Genomic DNA, 22,614 nt, shown 5'->3' on the forward strand with positions numbered 1-22,614 from the left:
AGCAGCTTCCCACCAGAATGGGGCTTTAGGTGAGGCAGATGAACCTGTAGCCATATTACTTCAACAGTATTTAACATGAGATCCTCTCTAATCTTTACAGGAATGTGGTTCTGAATATAAACAGCAACACCTCCGCGGTTGGCATTTCTGTCTTTTCTGTAGATGTTATAACCATGTATTACTACCACTGTATCATCAAAGGTATTATCTAAGTGATTTTCAGATATTGTAAGAATATTCATTTTATCTGTTACTAGCAAAATTATTGATTTCATGAACCTTGTTTCTTAAACTACATATCTTAATATGGGCCGTTTTTAGTACTTTTCTAGGATGCTTAATCGTTTTCATTGCTTTACTGGGAAGCGTATCAGAAGTAGACATGCTTATGTTATTGATGTTTAGTGCAGGGTGAGCTGCACACTGTGGACTTCCTACTAGGGCACACCGCCTCAGTGCTGACAGTATAACTCTGGTTCATAGACACATGTTTACTGCAGACAATAGCTGTAGGATCAGCAGAGACATTCAGGGGCAGTTAGAGGGACATGATTTAGGTTACTTACATTGTCTTCCAACGCCCCTGGGATAATGTACATTTGCTGAAGCTGTATGATCACTCAGTGTCACAATGGTAGGGATTAACTGAGCTGGGCTTGGGTCATTGATAAGTCATTGTCTCAACATGAGCCTTATAATGCTGTGAAAGGATCCAGGAACCCAAATGATTTGGGTGGATCCCATCCTCCTTATAAAACTAGCTTTGATTGACAGTACATGTTAACCACATGTATTAGTCTCGTAGCCAGTTATGGAGGCCTAACCGTCTGCTGAAACGTTCATTGCCATGATTTAGGGAGGGCAGCGGGCCAGATATTATGGGGTTATTATGGGGTTATTATGGGGTTATTATGGGTTATTATGGGGTTATTATGGGGTTATTATGGGTTATTATGGGGTTATTATGGGTTATTATGGGGTTATTATGGGGTCATTATGGGGTCATTGTGGGTTATTATGGGGTTATTGTGGGGTTATTATGGGTTATTATGGGGTTATTATGGGGTTATTATGGGTTATTATGGGGTTATTATGGGGTTATTATGGGGTCATTATGGGGTTATTGTGGGTTATTGTGGGGTTATTATGGGTTATTGTGGGGTTATTATGGGGTTATTATGGGGTTATTATGTGTTATTATGGGGTTATTATGGGTTATTATGGGTTATTGTGGGGTTATTATGGGGTTATTATGGGGTTATTATGTGTTATTATGGGGTTATTATGGGTTATTGTGGGTTATTGTGGGGTTATTATGGGTTATTGTGGGGTTATTATGGGGTTATTATGGGGTTATTATGTGTTATTATGGGGTTATTATGGGTTATTATGGGTTATTGTGGGGTTATTATGGGTTATTATGGGTTATTATGGGGTTATTGTGGGGTTATTATGGGGTTATTATGGAGTTATTATGGAGTTATTATGGGGTTATTATGGGGTTTGAGGGTGTCCAGTAGAGAACCAATCAGTTCTGTTCTGAGCTCTACTGAACGTATTTAGGCTGGCCATAACAAAAGGGGTTGAATAATTATTGACTCAAGACATTTCATCTTTTCATTTTTTTAAATTAATTTATACAAATTTCCTAAAAATATAATTCCAAGTTTAGGCTGTAAATACAATAAAATGTGGGAAAAGTCCAAGGATGTGAATACTTCGTGAAGGCACTGTATGTCTAGGATTGTGTTCAAGGGGATAGAATGTGCTGAGAGTGTCAGGTTATTATCCAGTTGTGGCATTTAGGTCGCCACAGACAAGTACATGTCCCCGGGCCTGGAAGTGGTTGATCTCCCCCTCCAGGATTGAGAAGCTGTCATTGTTAAAGTATGGGGATTCTATTATGGGGATATAGGAAGTCACAGGAGGACATTTTTCTCTGTTGAGATTATGTCCCTATTAATTTCTAACCATATGTGAAATGTTCCTGTTTTGATTAATTTAATAGAGTGAGTTAGGTCGGATCTGTACCAAATTAACATACCCTCTGAGTCTCTTCCCTGTTTCACACCTGGTAGTTTGGTAGATGGGACTACCAGCTCTTTGTAACCTAGAGGGCAACCAGTGGGTCCGTCTCCTCACTACCATGTTTGTTGTAGGATGACAATGTCTTTCTGATTTCCTTGGTGAAGTCTGGGTTCCTGTTCTTTAGGCCTATGGCAGATGACCATTAGGTTTGAGCATCTAGTAACTGTCTCGTAGGTCGATGGATGGGTTGGCTGTAGAAGTTAGTTCTGCTCACAACTTGGGCAATATGTGTGGCTGTCATGTCGAGGTCCTTGCTTCTCTCTCTCTCTTTCTTTCTTTCTTTCTTTCTTTCTTTCTCTCTCCCCCAACCCTCTCTCTCTCGCTCCCTCCATCTCTCGCTCTCCTTTCTATCTCTCTTTCTCTCCTTCTCTCAGACCCGCCCCAGGGGCTGGCTGAGAGGGATAGAGAGAGAGAGGGGGAGGGGAGAGAAACAGAGTCTCTGCCATGTTGTGACTTTCAGCTTGTTTTATTATTGCGGGGCTCCGGTCGTTGCAGTTACAATTACAGTTCATCAACATGAATTGGACTGCACTTCATTACTCTGTACCTAGCTAGAAATGCTGACTCCAATTTCCAGAAGTTTCCTTCAGCCCATGTACAATATACACTGTGTGCGTCCCAAATTGCACTCTATTCCTTACATAGTGCACTACTTTTGGACAAAGCCCTATGGGCCTATAGGGAATAGTGTGCCATTTTGGACACATGTAGGTTAAATCCAAGCACCAACAGTCATGCAATTTTAATTGTAATCTAATATACAGTATTTCCATTGTGTGAAGTAGGTTTTTAGGTGCTGTAACAATATGTTATGTCTTCCTGTGTGTACATCCCAATTGGCACCCTATTCCTTATTTAGTGCTCTACTTTTGATAGGGCTCACAAGCTACATCAGTTGTTAGAAGGATACAATTTTTACTTTGGCTGCCCTTGTTTTTTGTTGTTGTTGACTTTTATCAATAAAACTCACGAATGTCAACTGTTAATGTCAAATAGTTTAGTCCCATGGTGTGGTCTGCTAGTCTGGTCCCATGGTGTGGTCTGCTAGTCTAGTCCCATGGTGTGGTCTGCTAGTCTGGTCCCATGGTGTGGTCTGCTCATCTAGTCCCATGGTGTGGTCTGCTAGTCTGGTCCCATGGTGTGGTCTGCTAGTCTGGTCCCATGGTGTGGTCTGCTCGTCTAGTCCCATGGTGTGGTCTGCCCATCTAGTCCCATGGTGTGGTCTGCTTGTCTAGTCCCATGGTGTGGTCTGCTAGTCTAGTCCCATGGTGTGGTCTGCTAGTCTGGTCCCATGGTGTGGTCTGCTAGTCTGGTCCCATGGTGTGGTCTGCTAGTCTAGTCCCATGGTGTGGTCTGCTAGTCTGGTCCCATGGTGTGGTCTGCCCATCTAATCCCATGGTGTGGTCTGCTAGTCTGGTCCCATGGTGTGGTCTGCTAGTCTAGTCCCATGGTGTGGTCTGCTAGTCTGGTCCCATGGTGTGGTCTGCTAGTCTGGTCCCATGGTGTGGTCTAGTCCCATGGTGTGGTCTGCTCGTCTAGTCCCATGGTGTGGTCTGGTCCCATGGTGTGGTCTGCTAGTCTAGTCCCATGGTGTGGTCTGGTCCCATGGTGTGGTCTGCTAGTCTGGTCCCATGGTGTGGTCTGCTAGTCTGGTCCCATGGTGTGGCCTGCTAGTCTGGTCCCATGGTGTGGTCTAGTCCCATGGTGTGGTCTGCTCGTCTAGTCCCATGGTGTGGTCTGCTAGTCTAGTCCCATGGTGTGGTCTGGTCCCATGGTGTGGTCTGCTAGTCTGGTCCCATGGTGTGGCCTGCTAGTCTGGTCCCATGGTGTGGCCTGCTCATCAGTAGACATTTCCTCTCACATCCCTTCAATTTCTTCCCTCCTTTTGATGAGCTAATTGGTGAAGGTGTGCCCGTTCATCCAGGCTTAGTTGAGTCCCGGTGGCCCAGTGCTGTAATCATTAACCGTACTGTACCCTGCACCTTAGAGACTGCTGCCCTATGTACGCTGAACAGAAATATGAACACAACATGTAAAGTGTTGGTCCCATGTCTCATGAGCTGAAATAAAATATCCCAGAAATGTTCCATACACACAAAAAGCTTATTACTCTCATATTTTGGCCACAAATTTGTTTGAGGTCAAGATAATCCAGCCACCTGACAGGTGTGGCATATCAAGAAGCTGATAGAACAGCATGATAATTACACAGGTGCACCTTGTGCTGGGGACATTAAAAAGCCACTCTAAAATGCTTAGTTTTGTCAACACAATGCCACAGGTGACTCAAGTTTTGAAGGAGCGTGCAATGCTGACTGCATAAATGTCTACCAGAGCTGTTGCCAGAAAATGGAATGTTCATTTCTCTACCATAAGCTGCCTCGAACGTCGTTTTAGAGAATTTGGCAGTACGCCCATCCGGCCTCACAACCACAGACCACTTGTATGGCGTCGTGTGGACAAGCGGTTTGCTGATGTCAACGTTGTGAACAGAGTGCCCCATGGTGGAGGTGGGGTTATGGTATGGGACAGGCATAAGCTACGGACAACAAACACAATTGCAGTTTATTGATGGCAATTTGAATGCACAGAGATTCCGTGATGAGATCCTGAGTCCCATTGCCGTGCCATTCATCCACCGCAAACACCTCATGTTTCAGCATGATAATGCACAGCCCCATGTCACAAGGATCTGTACACAATTCCTGGAAGCTGAACATGTCCCAGTTCTTCCATGGCCTGCACACTCACCAGACCTGTCACCCTTTGAGCATGTTTGGGATGCTCTGGATCGATGTGTACGACAGCATGTTCCAGTTCGCACAGCCAATGAAGAGGAGTGGGACAACATTCCACAGGCCACAATCAACAGCCTGATCAACTATATGTGAAGGAGATGTGTTGCGCTGCATGAGGCAAATGGTGGTCACACCAGATACTGACTGGTTTTCTGATCCACGCCCCTACCTATTTGTTATGGTATCTGTGACCAACAGATGCACATCTGTATTCCCAGTCAGGTGAAATCCATAGATTAGGGCCGAATGAATTCATTTAAATGGACTGATTTCCTTATATGAACTGTAACTAAGTAAAATCTTTGAAATTGTTGCATGTTGCATTTCATTTTGTATTAATTTTACACAGTCATTGAACACTTAACTTTAATAATGTGAACTTGGCCTGAATGCCAAGCGTCACGTCTGGAGGAAACCTGGCACCATCCCTACGGTGAAGCATGGTGGTGGCAGCATCATGCTGTGGGGATGTTTTTCAGTGTCAGGGATTGTGAGACTAGTCAGGATCGAGGGAAGGATTAACAGAGCAAAGTACAGAGAGATCCTTGATGGAAACTTGCTCAGGACAACACCCTATGCACACAGCCAAGACAACACAGGAGTGGCTTCGGGACAAGTCTCTGAATGTCCTTGTTGCCCAGCCAGAGCCCTGACTTGATCCCGATCGAACATCTCTGGAGAGACCTGAAAATAGCTTTGCATCAACACTCCCCATCCAACCTGACAGAGAAGAATGGGAGAAACTCCCCAAATACAGGTGTGCCAAGCTTGTAGCGTCATATCCAAGAAGACTCAAGGCTGTAATCGCTGGCGAAGGTGCTTCAACAAAGTACTGAGTAAAGGGTCTGAATACTGATGTAAATGTGATATTTGTTTTTTATTTTTAATACATTTGCAAACATTTCTAAAAACACGTTTTTGCTTTGTCATTATGGGGTATTGTGATGTCATTATGGGGTATTGTGATGTCATTATGGGGTAATGTGATGTCATTATGGGGTAATGTGATGTCATTATGGGGTATTGTGATGTCATTATGGGGTAATGTGATGTCATTATGGGGTATTGTGATGTCATTATGGGGTATTGTGATGTCATTATGGGGTATTGTGATGTCATTATGGGGTATTGTGATGTCATTATGGGGTATTGTGATGTCATTTTGGGGTATTGTGATGTCATTATGGGGTAATGTGATGTCATTATGGGGTATTGTGATGTCATTATGGGGTATTGTGATGTCATTATGGGGTAATGTGTGTAGATTGATGAGGGGGAAAAAACAACTCAATCCATTTTAGAATAAGGCTGAAACATAACAAAATGTGGAAAATTGTCAAAGAGTCTGAATACGTACTCCTGACATTGCTCATTCTGATATTTCTTAATTACGTTATTTAAATGTTTTTGATTTGTCTGTATTGTGTATTGTTAGGTATACTGCACTGTTACAGCTACAAACACAAGCATTCTGCAGAATATATGTACGCGAACAATACAATTTTGATTTGACCCTTGACCCAGACCTGGACATCACATACAGATGCAGTCAGCCTGAGAAGCACTGCTGCGATGTCTCTGATCAACACATTGACTGCGTCCCATCGGCAGTAGCATTGACATATTAAATATCCACTTTCAGTTCACTTCCTTTAGAGTGATACAACAATGGTACTTACAGAGAGTAGAAGTAACACTCTTAAGTACAGTTCAGATAGGAAGTTTCTGAGACAACTGTGCAATCAGGATTTCAGAGTTTTAAGTTCACCTGCATTAGTTCCCATACTAGTTACCCATTTAAGTGCTCGTCAAAATGGTGTGATTGAATTTCCCCTCCCTCCCCTTCGATGAGATAATTACTAAAGGAAGGTAAGCCTATTGAAACAGGCTTAATTGACTCCCGATGGCCCGGTGTTGTAAACTTTAAGATTTAACGTTATCCTTGACACGGACCGGGACACCATACACACAGGCAGTCAACTTAAATAGACCTGCTCCTGCTTCAATCTCTCTTTGTGAGTGCAACTTGTTGAAGGTACTAGTACTTCTATTGCCTTGTCTATTGGAGACAGGAAGCAGAATTACCACTGTGGGTTCACTTCCCTTACAACTAGACAACAATGGAGCTCTTACTATATCTGTTGGAGCTAACCTGTTTCAGCTCCCCCTCTTACTGTATCTGTTGGAGCTAACCTGTTTCAGTTCCCCCTCTTACTATATCTGTTGGAGCTAACCTGTTTCACCTCCCCCTCTTACTATATCTGTTGGAGCTAACCTGTTTCAGCTCCCCTTCTTACTATATCTGTTGGAGCTAACCTGTTTCACTTCCCTCTCTTACTATATCTGTTGGAGCTAACCTGTTTCACCTCCCCCTGTTACTATATCTGTTGGAGCTAACCTGTTTCACCTCCCCCTGTTACTATATCTGTTGGAGCTAACCTGTTTCAGCTCCCCCTCTTACTATATCTGTTGGAGCTAACCTGTTTCACCTCCCCCTCTTACTATATCTGTTGGAGCTAACCTGTTTCAGCTCCCCTTCTTACTATATCTGTTGGAGCTAACCTGTTTCACTTCCCTATCTTACTATATCTGTTGGAGCTAACCTGTTTCACCTCCCCCTCTTACTGTATCTGTTGGAGCTAACCTGTTTCACTTCCCTCTCTTACTATATCTGTTGGAGCTAACCTGTTTCAGCTCCCCTTCTTACTATATCTGTTGGAGCTAACCTGTTTCACTTCCCTCTCTTACTATATCTGTTGGAGCTAACCTGTTTCACCTCCCCCTCTTACTGTATCTGTTGGAGCTAACCTGTTTCACTTCCCTCTCTTACTATATCTGTTGGAGCTAACCTGTTTCACCTCCCCCTCTTACTATATCTGTTGGAGCTAACCTGTTTCACCTCCCCCTCTTACTGTATCTGTTGGAGCTAACCTGTTTCACTTCCCTCTCTTACTATATCTGTTGGAGCTAACCTGTTTCACCTCCCCCTCTTACTGTATCTGTTGGAGCTAACCTGTTTCACTTCCCTCTCTTACTATATCTGTTGGAGCTAACCTGTTTCACCTCCCCCTCTTACTGTATCTGTTGGAGCTAACCTGTTTCAGCTCCCACTTCCCTCCCTTGGATGAGCTAGTTACTGAAGGAAGGCGTGCCCATTGAAGAGCCTTAATCGAGGAGAGAAAGGGGGTCTCTGTGCTCATCCAAGCAGACTGTACAATAGTCCCTGTGGCCCAGTTGTAATCGTTAACATTTAGCGTTATCGTTGACCCGAGACCACACACACACAGGCAGGCAGGCAGTCAGCCTGGAAAGCACTGCTTCTACTGCTGCTGTGATATCTTTCTGTAAAGCACGACTGCGTTGTCTGATCAGCACATTCTGACTTCCATCCCAAATCTCACCCTATATAGTGCACTAATTTCTCCATAGCCCTATGGGACGATTTAGCACACTAGATAGGGAAATAGGGTGCCATTTTGGGACATATCCTCTTGACTGGAGAGGAGAGGAGGGAGGAATATATATCGCGTAGAGCCACTCCCCAACAAAATGGATGGGAGGTTTTCTGTTAAGCTACCCATAAACACACACATCTCTTCCCCACTAAGCCCTCTGAATCATATCTCTGCCTCCGCAGCACGGAACTCTCCATTCCATTTAGAAGACACTACGTGTTCTAATCTGCTGTGCTCTCGAGGTGGTTTATTAAAGGAGGAGAGAGAAGTGTTCAGTATAAAGAATGATAGGGGATGGAGGAAACCTCTGAACTCCACACAGGGGGTTTCTCAATAACATTTACATTCTCAAACGCTGAGTCTGTTCAAAGCACCCTGCCTACAAGATGAAACCTTCAAGGTGAATGAATGTTACTGTACTGTGTGAATATGTTACTGTACTCTGTGAATGTTATTCTACTGTACTCTGTGAATGTTATTCTACTGTACTCTGTGAATGTTATTCTACTGTACTGTGTGAATATGTTACTGTACTCTGTGAATGTTACTGTTCTCTGTGAATGTTTTTGTACTGTGTGAATATGTTACTGTACTCTGTGAATGTTATTCTACTGTACTCTGTGAATGTTACTGTTCTCTGTGAATGTTTTTCTACTGTGTGAATATGTTACTGTACTCTGTGAATGTTATTCTACTGTACTCTGTGAATGTTCCTGTTCTGTGTGATGTAGTAATCTTTGCCTGCCCCACCTCCTTCAGTACACTCCTCTCCAGTCATACCCAACATTACCAGAGGAGAATTATCATTTCTAAGAAAGGGAAAGGGGGATACCTAGTCAGTTGTACAACTGAATGCATTCAACTGAAATGTGTCTTCAGAAAGATGTGATACATTTGTGCAAAGGGAAGTGGTAGCTATGGGCTTTAAGAAAAATCTATTTAATCATGCACAGCAAGTCAAGTGTAAGGCGTTGGGAAGAATATCTCCCGTAGAATGTACAGTGCCTTCAGAAAGTATTCATACCCCTTGACTTATTCCACATTGTGTTGTGTTACAGCCTGAATTCAAAATTGATATACACAATACCCCATAATGACATCACAATACCCCATAATGACATCACAATACCCCATAATGACATCACAATACCCCATAATGACATCACAATACCCCATAATGACATCACAATACCCCATAATGACAAAGCAATACCCCATAATGACATCACAATACCCCATAATGACAAAGCAATACCCCATAATGACATCACAATACCCCATAATGACATCACAATACCCCATAATGACAAAGCAATACCCCATAATGACATCACAATACCCCATAATGACGAAGTGAAAACATGTTTTTAGAAATGTTTTCAAATGTATTGAAAATGAATATCTAATTTGCAGAATGGTTGTACACTAGGTGCCCTTTACGATGCATTGGAAACCTCCCTGGTCTTTTTGGTTGAATATGTGTTTGAAATTCGTTACTCGACTGAGGGACCTTATAGATAATTGTGTGGGGTACAGAGATGAGGTCGTTTTTAAAAAATTGTTACACTTTTGTTGCAAAACGGAGTTAGTGCATACAACTTATTATGTGACATTTTTACTCCTGCACTCATTTAGGTTTGCCTAAATACTTATTGACTCAAGACATTTCAGCTTTAGATTTTTTATTAATTAGGGAAACTTTCTAAAAACATAATTCCACTTTGACATTATTGAGTATTGTGTGTAGAGCAGTGACATGAAATGTATATTTAATCCATTTTAAATTCAGGCTGTAACACAACAAAATGTGATCTTAGGTTAGTTTATTATTTCCCCCCGCTTCTGGTTAAGATTTGGATGGGGGGAGGACAAGCTCATTCTAGATTTGTATTACAGTGCCTTCGGAAAGTATTCAGACCCCTTGACTTTTCCCACATTTTGTTAGGTTGCAGCCTTACTGTAAAATTGATTAGTTGTTTTTTCTCGTCAATCTACACACAATACCACATAATGACATCACAATACCACATAATGACATCACAATACCCCATAATGACATCACAATACCCCATAATGACGTCACAATACTCCATAATGACATCACAATACCCCATAATGACATCACAATACCACATAATGACGTCACAATACCCCATAATGACAAAGCAAAAGCAGGGTTTGTAGACATTTTTGCAATTAAAATTAATCAACTGAAATATTACATTTACATCAGTATTCAGACCCTTTACTCAGTACTTTGTTGAAGCACTTTTGGCAGCGATTACAGCCTTGAGTCTTCTTGGGTATGATGCTACAAGCTTGGCACACCTGTATTTAGGGAGTTTCTCCCATTCTTCTCTGCAGATTCTCTCAAGCTCTGTCAGGTTGGATGGAGAGCGTTGCTGCACAGATATTTTCAGGTCGGGTTCAAGTCCGGGCTCTGGCTGAGCCACTCAAAGGCGTTCTGAGATTTGTCTCGAAGCCACTCCTACATTGTCTTGGCTGTGTGCTTAGGGTCGTTGTACTGTTGGAAGGTGAACCTTCGCCCCAGTCTGAGCTCCTCAGTGCTCTGGAACAGGTTAGGACCTGTTGGGTTGTCAGTGTAAGTATTTGTTTGTAGAGTCCAGTGTGTGTACATGGAGTCACTGCAGGAGAGTTAGTGTAAAAGAGTCAATGTCCAGGTAGCCATTTGATTAGCTATTTAGCAGTTAGCAGACTTGGTGCTCTGGTAATGCTTGCCGTGCGATAGCAGAGAGAACAGTCTGTCTTGGGTGGCTGGAGTATTGTTTTTAGCCTTCCTCCTACACCACCTGATATTGAGGTGATGGATGGCAGGGAGCTCGGCCCCAGTGATGTAGTAGGCCGTGCTCACCACCCAGTGATGTACTAGGCCGTGCTCACCACCCAGTGATGTACTAGGCCGTGCTCACCATCTGATATTGAGGTGCTGGATGGCAGGGAGCTCGTACCAGGCGGTGATGCAGCCAGTCAAGATGCTCTCGATGGTGCAGCTGGTTAACTTTTATAAGGAACGGTGTGTCGTTATGGAAACTATCAATGCTTGAGTTGGACTAGTCCTCACTAGATCAGAGTAACGGCACCTCAAATGTTTGTCTATTTGAGTCTGGTATCTCTTATAGCATTATCGGCTATAAAATATAATGAATATGGAATCTAAATATAAGGACTTATCCATTCCAGTTCAAGTCCTGGACACAACTAACTTAGCTTGTTTCTTTACCCTGGCCTCCCTCTTCCCTCCTCTCCCCTCCCCATCCTCCCTCATAAATAAATCAGCTTATTACGGTCCATAGTAATTATATGGATGTTTATTCCAATATCACCTCAAGCCTTCCTCTATATGTATTAGTCTGCTGTAACATTCTATAGCCTAGGTATTCCTAGTTATGCATTGGTGGTAGATTTATTGCTCTTAGTAGTTGTTGCCTTTGGCTAGGAAGTATCTGTTTGTAGCAATGCTGTTGTTTCAACATGTCATTTAGATATACAGTACCAGTCAAAAGTTTGGACACTTCTACTCATTCAAGGGTTTTTCTTTATTTGTACTATTTTCTACATTGTAGAATAATAGTGAAGACATCAAAACTATGAAATAACACATATGGAATCATGTAGTAACCAAAAAAGTGTTAAACACGTCAAAGTAGCCACCCTTTGCCTTGATGACAGATTTGCACACTCTTGGTGGACATCTTGAAGCATGTGGGGACAGCAGACTGGGATAGGGAGAGATTGAATATGTCCGTAAACACTCCAGCCAGCTGGTTTGCGCATGCTCTGAGGACGCGGCTAGGGATGCTGTCTGGGCCGGCAGCCTTGCGAGGGTTAAGACATTTAAATGTCTTACTCAAGTCGGCCACGGAGAAGGAGAGACCACATTCCTTGGTAGCGGGCACTGTATTATCCCCAAAGCGGGCAAAGGTGTGTCTGAGCCATTGAATTGCGACTCTACTTTGTCTCTGTACTGACATTTTGCCTGTTTGATTGCCTTACGGAGGGAATAGCTACACTGTTTGTATCCGGCCACATTCCCAGTCACCTTTCCATGGTTAAATGCAGGGGTTCACCCTTTCAGTTCTGTGCGAATTCTGCCATGTATCCACGGTTTTTGGTTAGGGTAGGTTTTAATAGTCACAGTGGCTACAACATCTCCTATACACTTCCTGATGAACTCACTCACCGAATCAGTGTATACGTTGATATTCCCTGAGGCTACCCGGAACATATCCCAGTCCACGTGATCAAAACAATCTTGAAGCGTGGATTCCGATTGGTCAGACCAGTGTGGAATAGTCCTTAGCAAGGCTACATCCTGTTTGAGTTTCTGCCTATAGGAAGGGAGGAGCAAAATGGAGTCGTGGTCATATTTGCCGAAAGGAGAGAGTTGAGAGAGGACCTAGCACTTAGCCCTGAGGGCCACCAGTAGAGGACCTAACACCTAGTCCTTGGGGACACCAGTAGAGGACCTAGCACCTAGCCCTGAGGCCCACCAATAGAGGACCTAGCACCTAGCCCTGAGGGCCACCAGTAGAGGACCTAGCACCTAGCCCTGAGGGCCACCAGTAGAGGACCTAGCACCTAGCCCTGAGGGCCACCAGTAGAGGACCTAGCACCTAGCCCTGAGGGCCACCAGTAGAGGACCTAGTACCTAGCCCTGAGGGCCACCAGTAGAGGACCTAGCACCTAGTCCTTGGGGACACCAGTTGAGCGTGGACCTAGTACCTAGCCCTGGGGGACACCAGTAGAGCGATCCTAGCTCTGGGGGCCACCAGTAGAGCACCTAGCCCTGGGGGACACCAGTAGAGAGGACCTAGCACCTAGCCCTGGGGGACACCTATAGAGAGGACCTAGCACCTAGCTCTGGGGGACACCAGTAGAGCGGACTTACCACCCAGCCCTGGGGGACACCAGTAGAGAGGACCTAGTACTGTACACTTACAGTACAAAATGTGTAGGCTGTTAGTCTTTTATCTCTATCTAACGGTCACTCTCCCCCCAGCCCACCAGTGAGGAAGACCTGTGTCCTATCTGCTATGCACACTCCATCTCTGCTGTCTTCAAACCCTGCTCTCACAAGTCCTGCAAGTAAGTTACCATCATCAGCCTTGTGTTTTTAAAATATATTGTCACTTTTTGTCTGATCTTTCACCTTTTGACCAACTAGGACTTTATTGTAAAATATCATTTGTTCTCAATGCCTTAGGCCACTTGTCTAAATATATTTTTTTGAATAGAATGAATTAAAAAAAAAAAAAATAATCATCCCCAAAATCATGTCAACAACAACCGTTCATGTCGTCCCCCTCCATCCATTACGTACACACAGCACTCTGCTCTGTTACTTAAAGGCATTAACATCATCATCCATTTAGATAATGAACATGTGGTGAAAGACTTCTCTTCATCTCAATGCCTCTCATGCTATCACTTTACTGCGGGACGTAATGGAATGTAGAATGTAATGGCATGAATGTTTTAATTGGGAAATGTTGATAAACCTTCTAGCGAAATTCCCAGCCATAGATATATGTTATATATATTAAATATTATATCTATGTCAAACCGATTTGACACACTAGTTGTTCTGAGCTCAGTCCTCTAGCACTGGTGTATATTTTAACACAATGTTTATTTTAATAGTGTATTATGTATTCATTATGTATAGAAATGTGAAATGATATGACATATATTCATTGCAGTATTAAATATTAATGGGTACTGAAAGGGAGAGCATTTACCAAGGCTGATTGGCAGGAACACAGTCATGCTTATCAAACCAAATCAAATGTATTTATATCGCCCTTCTTACGTCAGCCGATATCTCAAAGTGCTGAGATATCATCAGATATCAGTTATTGCATAATTGGTACATAATATATTTCACCATGGGACTCCTGCCACCTTGCGTTGATTAATCCCAAATGTTGTCATCTATTCGGACGACAGACAAATATGGATTCTGTCCTTGAGCGTCTGCCACCCCAGATGTGTGTGATTGAGAAGTACCAAGAATGAGTCTCTCTCTGTCCCCCACAGATCATTTATCTCACACACACACACACACACACACCACGCATGGCTGTAACCTTCGTCTCTCTCTCTGTCTGTCCCCCCCGCCAGAGCGTGTATAAATCAGCACCTGATGAACAACAAGGACTGTTTCTTCTGCAAGGCCACCATCACTGGAGTGGAGGACTACAGCAAGCCTTCTGCATCTTAACCCCTCATACACGCACGCACACACGCGCACACACACACACACACACACACACACGCTAGGCTCGGACAACAGAAACCACGGTGAACACACAGCTGAGAGTACCCCTGATGCACTCTCTCACACAGAGCATACAGGTACACACACACACACACACGCACGCACTACCGCTCACCTCATCAAGCACAATTTTCACTCACTTTGCCCCCTGACATCTTGGGGAAACTCTCCATATTGATCACCAGGCCAGAAGGTCTAGCCAGAAAACAGACAGGAACGGTCACTTTTACTCCACCAGCATTGTTACTCCGACAGCTCCCCAGATGACTCCCATGTCTCTCCCCCTCTCTCCTCCCTTCACCTGTTAAATGACTCCCATGTCTCTCCTCCCTCTCTCCTCCCTTCACCTGTTAAATGACTCCCATGTCTCTCCCATCTCTCTCCTCCCTTCACCTGTTAAATGACTCCCATGTCTCTCCTCCCTCTCTCCTCCCTTCATCTGTTAAATGACTCCCATGTCTCTCCCCCCTCTCTCCTCCCTTCACCTGTTAAATGACTCCCATGTCTCTCCCCCCTCTCTCCTCCCTTCACCTGTTAAATGACTCCCATGTCTCTCCCCCCTCTCTCCTCCCTTCACCTGTTAAATGACTCCCATGTCTCTCCCCCCTCTCTCCTCCCTTCACCTGTTAAATGACTCCCATGTCTCTCCTCCCTCTCTCCTCCCTTCACCTGTTAAATTACTCCCATGTCTCTCCTCCCTCTCTCCTCCCTCTCTCCTCCCTTCACCTGTTAAATGACTCCCATGTCTCTCCCCCTCTCTCCTCCCTTCACCTGTTAAATGACTCCCATGTCTCTCCTCCCTCTCTCCTCCCTTCACCTGTTAAATGACTCCCATGTCTCTCCCCCTCTCTCCTCCCTTCACCTGTTAAATGACTCCCATGTCTCTCCCCCCTCTCTCCTCCCTCTCTCCTCCCTTCACCTGTTAAATGACTCCCATGTCTCTCCCCCTCTCTCCTCCCTTCACCTGTTAAATGACTCCCATGTCTCTCCCATGTCTCTCCCATGTCTCTCCCATGTCTCTCCCCCCTCTCTCCTCCCTTCACCTGTTACAGATAACAAAAATGATATAGTGATTCTTCACTTTCTGGTTCTCCTCAAAAGGCTTAAACTTTTGCCTCTCGATCCACTCAGATATCCAAATCCAAGTGGTTTTCTGTTCCTGCAGTTTGCTTGTTATCTCATTACAGGACTTTATCAGCCAATAAAATATAAATATCTTATAACACAGTTGACATCCATATTAGAAAAGACAGCTGTAGGATTGATGGGCAACCTCTGATACAGGTGAGGTGTTAGTTTGGACAGGACAGAAGACAGTGTCTCTCTTTCCGTGTCTCTCTCTCTCTCTCTCTCGCCACTTCCTCTTCATCAAAACACAACATCCAATCACATTGTAACCTTGTCCCTGCCTGGATACGGTAGTACAGTACCTTTAGGTATGAGTTATATATATGCTTGCATCCCAAATTGCACCTTACTCCCTTTATAGTGCACTACTTTTGAACAGAGACCTATGAGCCATTTGGGAAGCGGACTGTGTGTGTTCTGTCTCACCTGAGGTGTGTGTGTGTGTTTGTTCTGTCTCACCTGAGATGTGGGTGTGTGTGTGCTCTGTCTCACCTGTGGTATGTGTGTGTGTTCTGTCTCACCTGAGGTGTGTGTGTGTTCTGTCTCACCTGAGGTGCGCGTGTGTGTGTGTGTGTGTGTGTGTGTGTGTGTGTGTGTGTGTGTGTGTGTGTGTATGTGTGTTCTGTCTCACCTGAGGTGTGTGTGTTCACCTGAGGTGTGTGTGTGTGTGTGTTCTGTCTCACCTGAGGTGTGTGTGTGTGTTCTGTCTCACCTGAGGTGTGTGTGTGTGTGTGTGTGTGTTCTGTCTCACCTGAGGTGTGTGTGTGTTCTGTCTCACCTGAGGTGTGTGTGTGTGTGTGTGTTCTATCTCACCTGTGTGTTCTGTCCGCCATGATCCATTGTGGACACCTGAACATTCTTCTCTCTGACGGGTGTCTTTCAGAAGTCCTCTGGCTACGTTTACACAGGCAGCCCAGTTCTGATCTTTTGCCACCTAATTCATATTTTGCCAATTATTGGGTAAAAGATAAGAATTGGACTGCAAGCGTAAATGACGTAACGTTGGCTCCAACACAGTATGACGTGGAGACAAGTCTACACATCATTGCCTTGCCATTCCACCAAATATATGGAATGTCCATAGAAAGGACTAAGGTCTGGGATGTTAATGTTAGGCCTACAGGAATCTATATGTGATCCGATAGGGTCTAAGTGGATATAAGGTGGATATAAGGTCTGCATGACACTATACACTTGGGACACGTTTCCATATTAACATATTGATTAGTTATCATATTGGTGTGTGTTATTGTGTGTGTGTGTGTGTGTGTGTGGTGTGTCTTAGTGTGTAAGAGGTGCCCAGGTTTAGGCTATACTGCTGTGCTAGCCAAGGGATTTTTAGGTTGTTTAAGCAATATTAAATATGGACTGTTTTTTTTTTTTTTTGGTGTGTATTTCAGGAAGTGGAAGGAGAGGGGGAGGGGTATTGCTTTTTACTTCTCCCTGGTGACTGAGTGTGAACATATATTGATGGTGTAACAGCAGTAAATTATTTATCCTAAAGCCGTTGACTACTGTGTTTTTTTTGTGGTAGAAAGGAGAGGGGGGGGGTCGGGGGGGTGATGTATGAGAGCCAAAGATAGAATTTTTTTTTGAATCCTTTTTTTAAATTTTTATTTTTAGTTAGTTTTCTGACCTGTTTTGCTCATTTTTATTTACACTGAACAAAAATATAAACGCAACATGTAAAGTGCTGGTTCCATGAGTTGAAATAAAAGATTACAGAAATTAATCCATTCACACAAAAAGCTTTTTTTTTTGTCCACAAAAGTTGTTTGTTTTTTTATCCCTGTTAGTGAGCATTTCTCCTTTTTAATTTTTTTAACTTGGCAAGTCAGTTAAGAATAAATTCTTATTTTCAATGACGGCCTAGGAACAGTGGGTTAACTGCCTTGTTCAGGGGCAGAACAACAGATTTTTACCTTGTCAGCTCGGGGATTCGATCTTGTAACCTTTTGGTTACTAGTCCAACGCGCTAACCACTAGGCTACTTGCCGCCCCTTTGCCAAGATAATCCATCCACCTGACAGATATATCAAGAAGCTGATTAAACAGCATGGTCATTCATTACAAAGGTGCACCTTGTGCTGGGGACAATAAAAACCCACTCTAAAATATGCAGTTTTGTCACGACACAATGCCACAGATGTCTGAAGTTGAGGGAGCGTGCAATTGGCATGCTGACTGCAGAAAGGACAAATATACACTGGAGTTAACTTTCAAAGACAAACATTGCGTGTTCCTACGTGACCTTTGACTTAAATTGGCTTAAATCTATGGCAAGACTTGAAAATGGCTGTCTAGCAATGATCAACAATCAACTTGACAGAGCTTGAATAATGGGCAAATATTGTACAATCCAGATGTGCAAAACATTGATTTATCTCATTTAAGTTAGTATTCACACCTGACTCAATACTTTGTAGCAGCTTCTTAGCGGTGATTACAGCTATGAGTCTTTTTGGACATTTCTGTATTTCATTTTCAATACATTTGCAAAAATGGCTAAACATGTTTTCATTTTGTCATTATTTACATTTACATTACATTTAAGTAATTTAGCAGACGCTCTTATCCAGAGCGACTTACAAATTGGTGCATTCACCTTATGATATCCAGTGGAACAACCACTTTACAATAGTGCATCTAAATCTTTTAAGGGGGGGGGGTTAGAAGGATTACTTTATCCTATCCCAGGTATTCCTTAAAGAGGTGGTGTTTCAGGTGTCTCCCGGAAGGTGGTAATTATGTGGTAATTGTGTGTAGATGGGTGAGGAAAAATGATCTATTTAATCCGTTTTGAATTTAAACTGCAACACAACCAAATGTGGAATAAATCACAGTGGTACGAATACTTCTGAAGACTCTGGTCTGAGCTGGAATATAAAGGGATCAGTATATATACACACACATACTGGATTATCTGCTGGAGAAATATTCTGCCTTCAGACATTAGCGAGTTCTCTACACCTCTGTCTATCCTCTCCTCTAGCTCTGTATCCATGGAGGACTGTACACATACTGGATTATCTGCTGGAGAAATATTCTGCCTTCAGACATTAGCGAGTTCTCTACTCCTCTGTCTATCCTCTCCTCTAGCTCTGTATCCATGGAGGACTCTACTGAACTCGGGGAAACAACTCAGACGTGAGAGGAGAAGGAGGAAAGTTCCGTAACACACGTTTGAGCACCTATGTCTGATTACTGTGCATTGTGGGTACATTACTCTTCATGCATTTCTGCAACATTATTGTTCTTGAATCCATAAACATGAAGATTAAACTAAGTATGAGTGTTTCAGTGCTGATCATTTCAATGCCCTGTATTGGGGTTTAATTTGGTCTGTCTACTTCTCTGGTCTATTCTGGACTCTGGAGCCTGGATGAGGCGACATCCCCTTTTGCAACTTCAGTAACACCTAACCTACAGCCTGCTGTTATAATACATGAGTTATGACACATGATACATGATAGTTATAACACATGAGTTATGATACAGGTATAATACATGATAGTTATAAAACATGATACAGTTCTGATACATGATAGTTATAACAGATAGATAGATATGATGCACTTAAGATACATAACAGGTGTAATACATGATTGTTACAATACATGATTCAGGTATAAAACATGATGCTAGTTATAATACACAATGATAGTTTTAATACATGATACAGTTATGATACATAATACAGGTATAATACATGATGATACAGGTCAAATACATGATACAATTAATACATGATGATACAGGTATAATACATGCTAGTTATAATATATGATGATACACTTATGATACAGTTATAATACATGATACAGTTATGCTAACATGATACAGGTTTAATACATGATGATACAGTTAAGATGCATGATACAGGTATAATACATGATGATAGCTTTAATATCAATCAATCATCAAATGTATTTATAAAGCCCTTCTTACATCAGTTAATGTCACAAAGTGCTGTACTAAAACCCAGCCTAAAACAGCAAGCAATGTTTGTGTAGAAGCACGGTGGCTAGAAAAAATCCAGAAAAATGCCAGAACCTAGGAAGAAACCTAGAGAGGAACCAGGCTATGAAGGGTGGCCAGTCCTCTTCTGGCTGTGCCAGGTGGAGATTATAACAGAACATGGCCAAGATGACCAGCAGGGTCAAATAATAATCACAGTGGTTGTCGAGGGTGCAACAGGTCAGCACCTCAGGAGTAAATGTCAGTTGGCTTTTCATAGCCGATCATTCAGAGTATCTCAGGTCTGGGACAGGTAGCACGTCCGGTGAACAGGTCAGGGTTCCACAGCTGCAGGCAGAACAGTTGAAACTGGAACCGCAGCACGGCCAGGTGGACTGGGGACAGAAAGGAGTCATCAGGCCAGAAAATCCTGAGGCATGGTCCTGGGGCTCAGGTCTTCCAAGAGAGAAGAGAAAGAGAAAGAAAGAGAAAAAGAAAGAATTAGAGATAAGCATACTTAAATTCACACAGGACACCGGATAAGACAAGAGAAATACTCCAGATGTAACAGACTGACCCTAGCCCCCCGACACACAAACTACTGCAGCATAAATACTGGAGGCTGAGACAGGAGGGGTCGGGAGACACTGTGGCCCCATCCGATGATACTCCCGGACAGGGCCAAACAGGCAGGATATAATCCCACCCATTTTGCCAAAGCACAGCCCCCACAGATCTAGAGGGATATCTTCAACCACCAACTTACCATCCTGAGACAAGGCCGAGTATAGCCCACAAAGATCTCCGCCATGGCACAACCCAAGGGGGGCACCAACCCCCAATCTCTCGCCAACCCCCAATCTCTCACATGGGTAGGCAGACCATTCCATAAAAATGGAGCTCTTATAGGAGAAAGCCCTGCCTCCAGCTGTTTGCTTAGAAATTCTGGGGACAGAAAGGAGGCCTGAGTCTTGTGACCATAGCGTACGTGTTGGTATGTACGGCAGGACCAAATCGGAAAGATAGGTTGGACCAATCCCATGTAATGCTTTGTAGGTTAGCAGTAAAACCTTGAAATCAGCCCGTGCCTTAATCAGCCCGTGCCTTAATACATGATGATACAGGTATAATACATGATGATACAGTTATGATACAGGTATAATACATGATACAGGTATAATACATTATTATAGTTGTAATACATGATACAGGTATAATACATGATAATAATTGTAATACATGATACAGGTATAATACATGATGATAGTTATAATACTTGATACAGTTAATGCATGATGATACAGGTATAATATAGGCTACAGTTCTAATACATGATGATACAGGTATAATATATGATGATACAGTTATAATACATGATAGTTATAATGTTGGGCAGCAGGTAGCCTAGTGGTTAGAGCATTGGGCCTGTAACCGAAAGGTTGCTAGATCGAATCCCCGAGCTGACAAGGTAAAAATCTGTCGTTTTGCCCCTGAACAAGGCAGTTAACCCACTGTTCCTAGGCCGTCATTGTTAATAAGAATTTGTTCTTAACTGACTTGCCTAGTTAAATAAAAACATGATACAGTTGTAATACAGGTACTCTTCCTGGGGTCCAGCAACATTAAGGCAGTTATCCCAATAGATTTCACAACACCTTAAGTGTGTTCCCTCAGGCTACTACCACATATCTACAATACATAATCCATATATACGTGTGTGTAGAGTGTATGTGTATATTCATGTGTCTGTACCTGTGTATTACTTCACAGTCCCCGCTGTTCCATAAGGTGTATTTTTATATGTTTTTTTAAATCTGATTCTACTACTTGTATCAATTACCTGATGTGGAATAGAGTTCCATGTAGTCATGGCTCTATGTAGTACTGTGCACCTGTCTGTTCTGGACTTAGGGACTGTGAAGAGACCTCTTGTGGCATGTCTTGTGGGGTATGCATGGGGTGTCTGAGCTGTGTGCTAGTAGTTTAAACAGACAGCTTGGTGCATTCAAGATGTCAATACTTCTTACAAATACAAGTAGTGATGAAGTCAACCTCTCCTCTAATTTGAGCCAGTAGAGATTGACATGCATATTATTAATGTTAGCTCTCTGTGTACATTTAAGGGCCAGCCGTGCTGCCCTGTTCTGAGCCAATTGTAATTTTCCTAAGTCCCTCTTTGTGGCACCTGACCGCACGACTGGACAGTAGTCCAGGTGTAACAAAACTAGGGCCTGTAGGACCTGCCTTGTTGAAAGTGTTGTTAAGAAGGCAGAGTAGCGCTTTAGTATGGACAGATTTCTCTCCGTCTTAGCTATCAATATGTTTTGAGCATGACAGTTTACAATCCAGGGTTACTCCAAGCAGTTTAGTCACCTCAACTTGCTCAATTTCCACATTATTCATTACACGATTTATTTGAGGTTTATAGTTTAGTGAATGATTTGTCCCAAATACAATGCTTTTAGTTTTTAAATATTTAGGAGTAACTTATTTCTTGCCACCCATTCTGAAACTGACTGCAACTCTTTAAGTGTTGGACTGATTTCACTCGCAGTAGCAGCTGACGTGTATAGTATTGAGTCATCCGCATACAAAGACACATAGGCTTTACTCAAAGCCAGTGGCATGCCATTAGTAAAGACTGAAAAAAGAATGGGCCTAGACAACTGCCCTGGGGAATTCCTGATTCTATGTGATGGCGCCAACAGAGATGGTCGTCTCGCTTCGCGTTCTTAGGAAACTATGCAGTATTATGTTTTTTAATGTATTATTTCTTACACTGTTACCCCAAGGAAATCTTAAGTCTTATTACATACAGCTGGGAAGAACTATTGGATATAAGAGCAACGTCAACTGACCAACATTACGACCAGGAATACGACTTTCCCGA

General features: G+C 43.0%; 1 protein-coding gene across 2 annotated transcripts in view; it reads left to right on the forward strand.

Annotated features, from left to right (window-relative positions):
- The window catches only part of rnf123 (ring finger protein 123), a 257,414-nt gene extending 242,490 nt beyond the window's left edge, over positions 1-14,924 (forward strand). For both annotated transcript variants that reach the window (XM_029692856.1, XM_029692857.1), the window contains exons 37-38: positions 13,362-13,447; positions 14,483-14,924. In XM_029692856.1, the coding sequence (XP_029548716.1) occupies positions 13,362-13,447; positions 14,483-14,582 (186 nt within the window). In that variant the 3' untranslated portion in view covers positions 14,583-14,924. The remainder of the gene's footprint in view (positions 1-13,361; positions 13,448-14,482) is intronic.
- Positions 14,925-22,614: the final 7,690 nt, after the last annotated feature.

Source organism: Salmo trutta, chromosome 16 (genome assembly GCF_901001165.1).
Source record: "Salmo trutta chromosome 16, fSalTru1.1, whole genome shotgun sequence".
In the NCBI taxonomy this organism is placed as follows: domain Eukaryota; kingdom Metazoa; phylum Chordata; class Actinopteri; order Salmoniformes; family Salmonidae; genus Salmo; species Salmo trutta.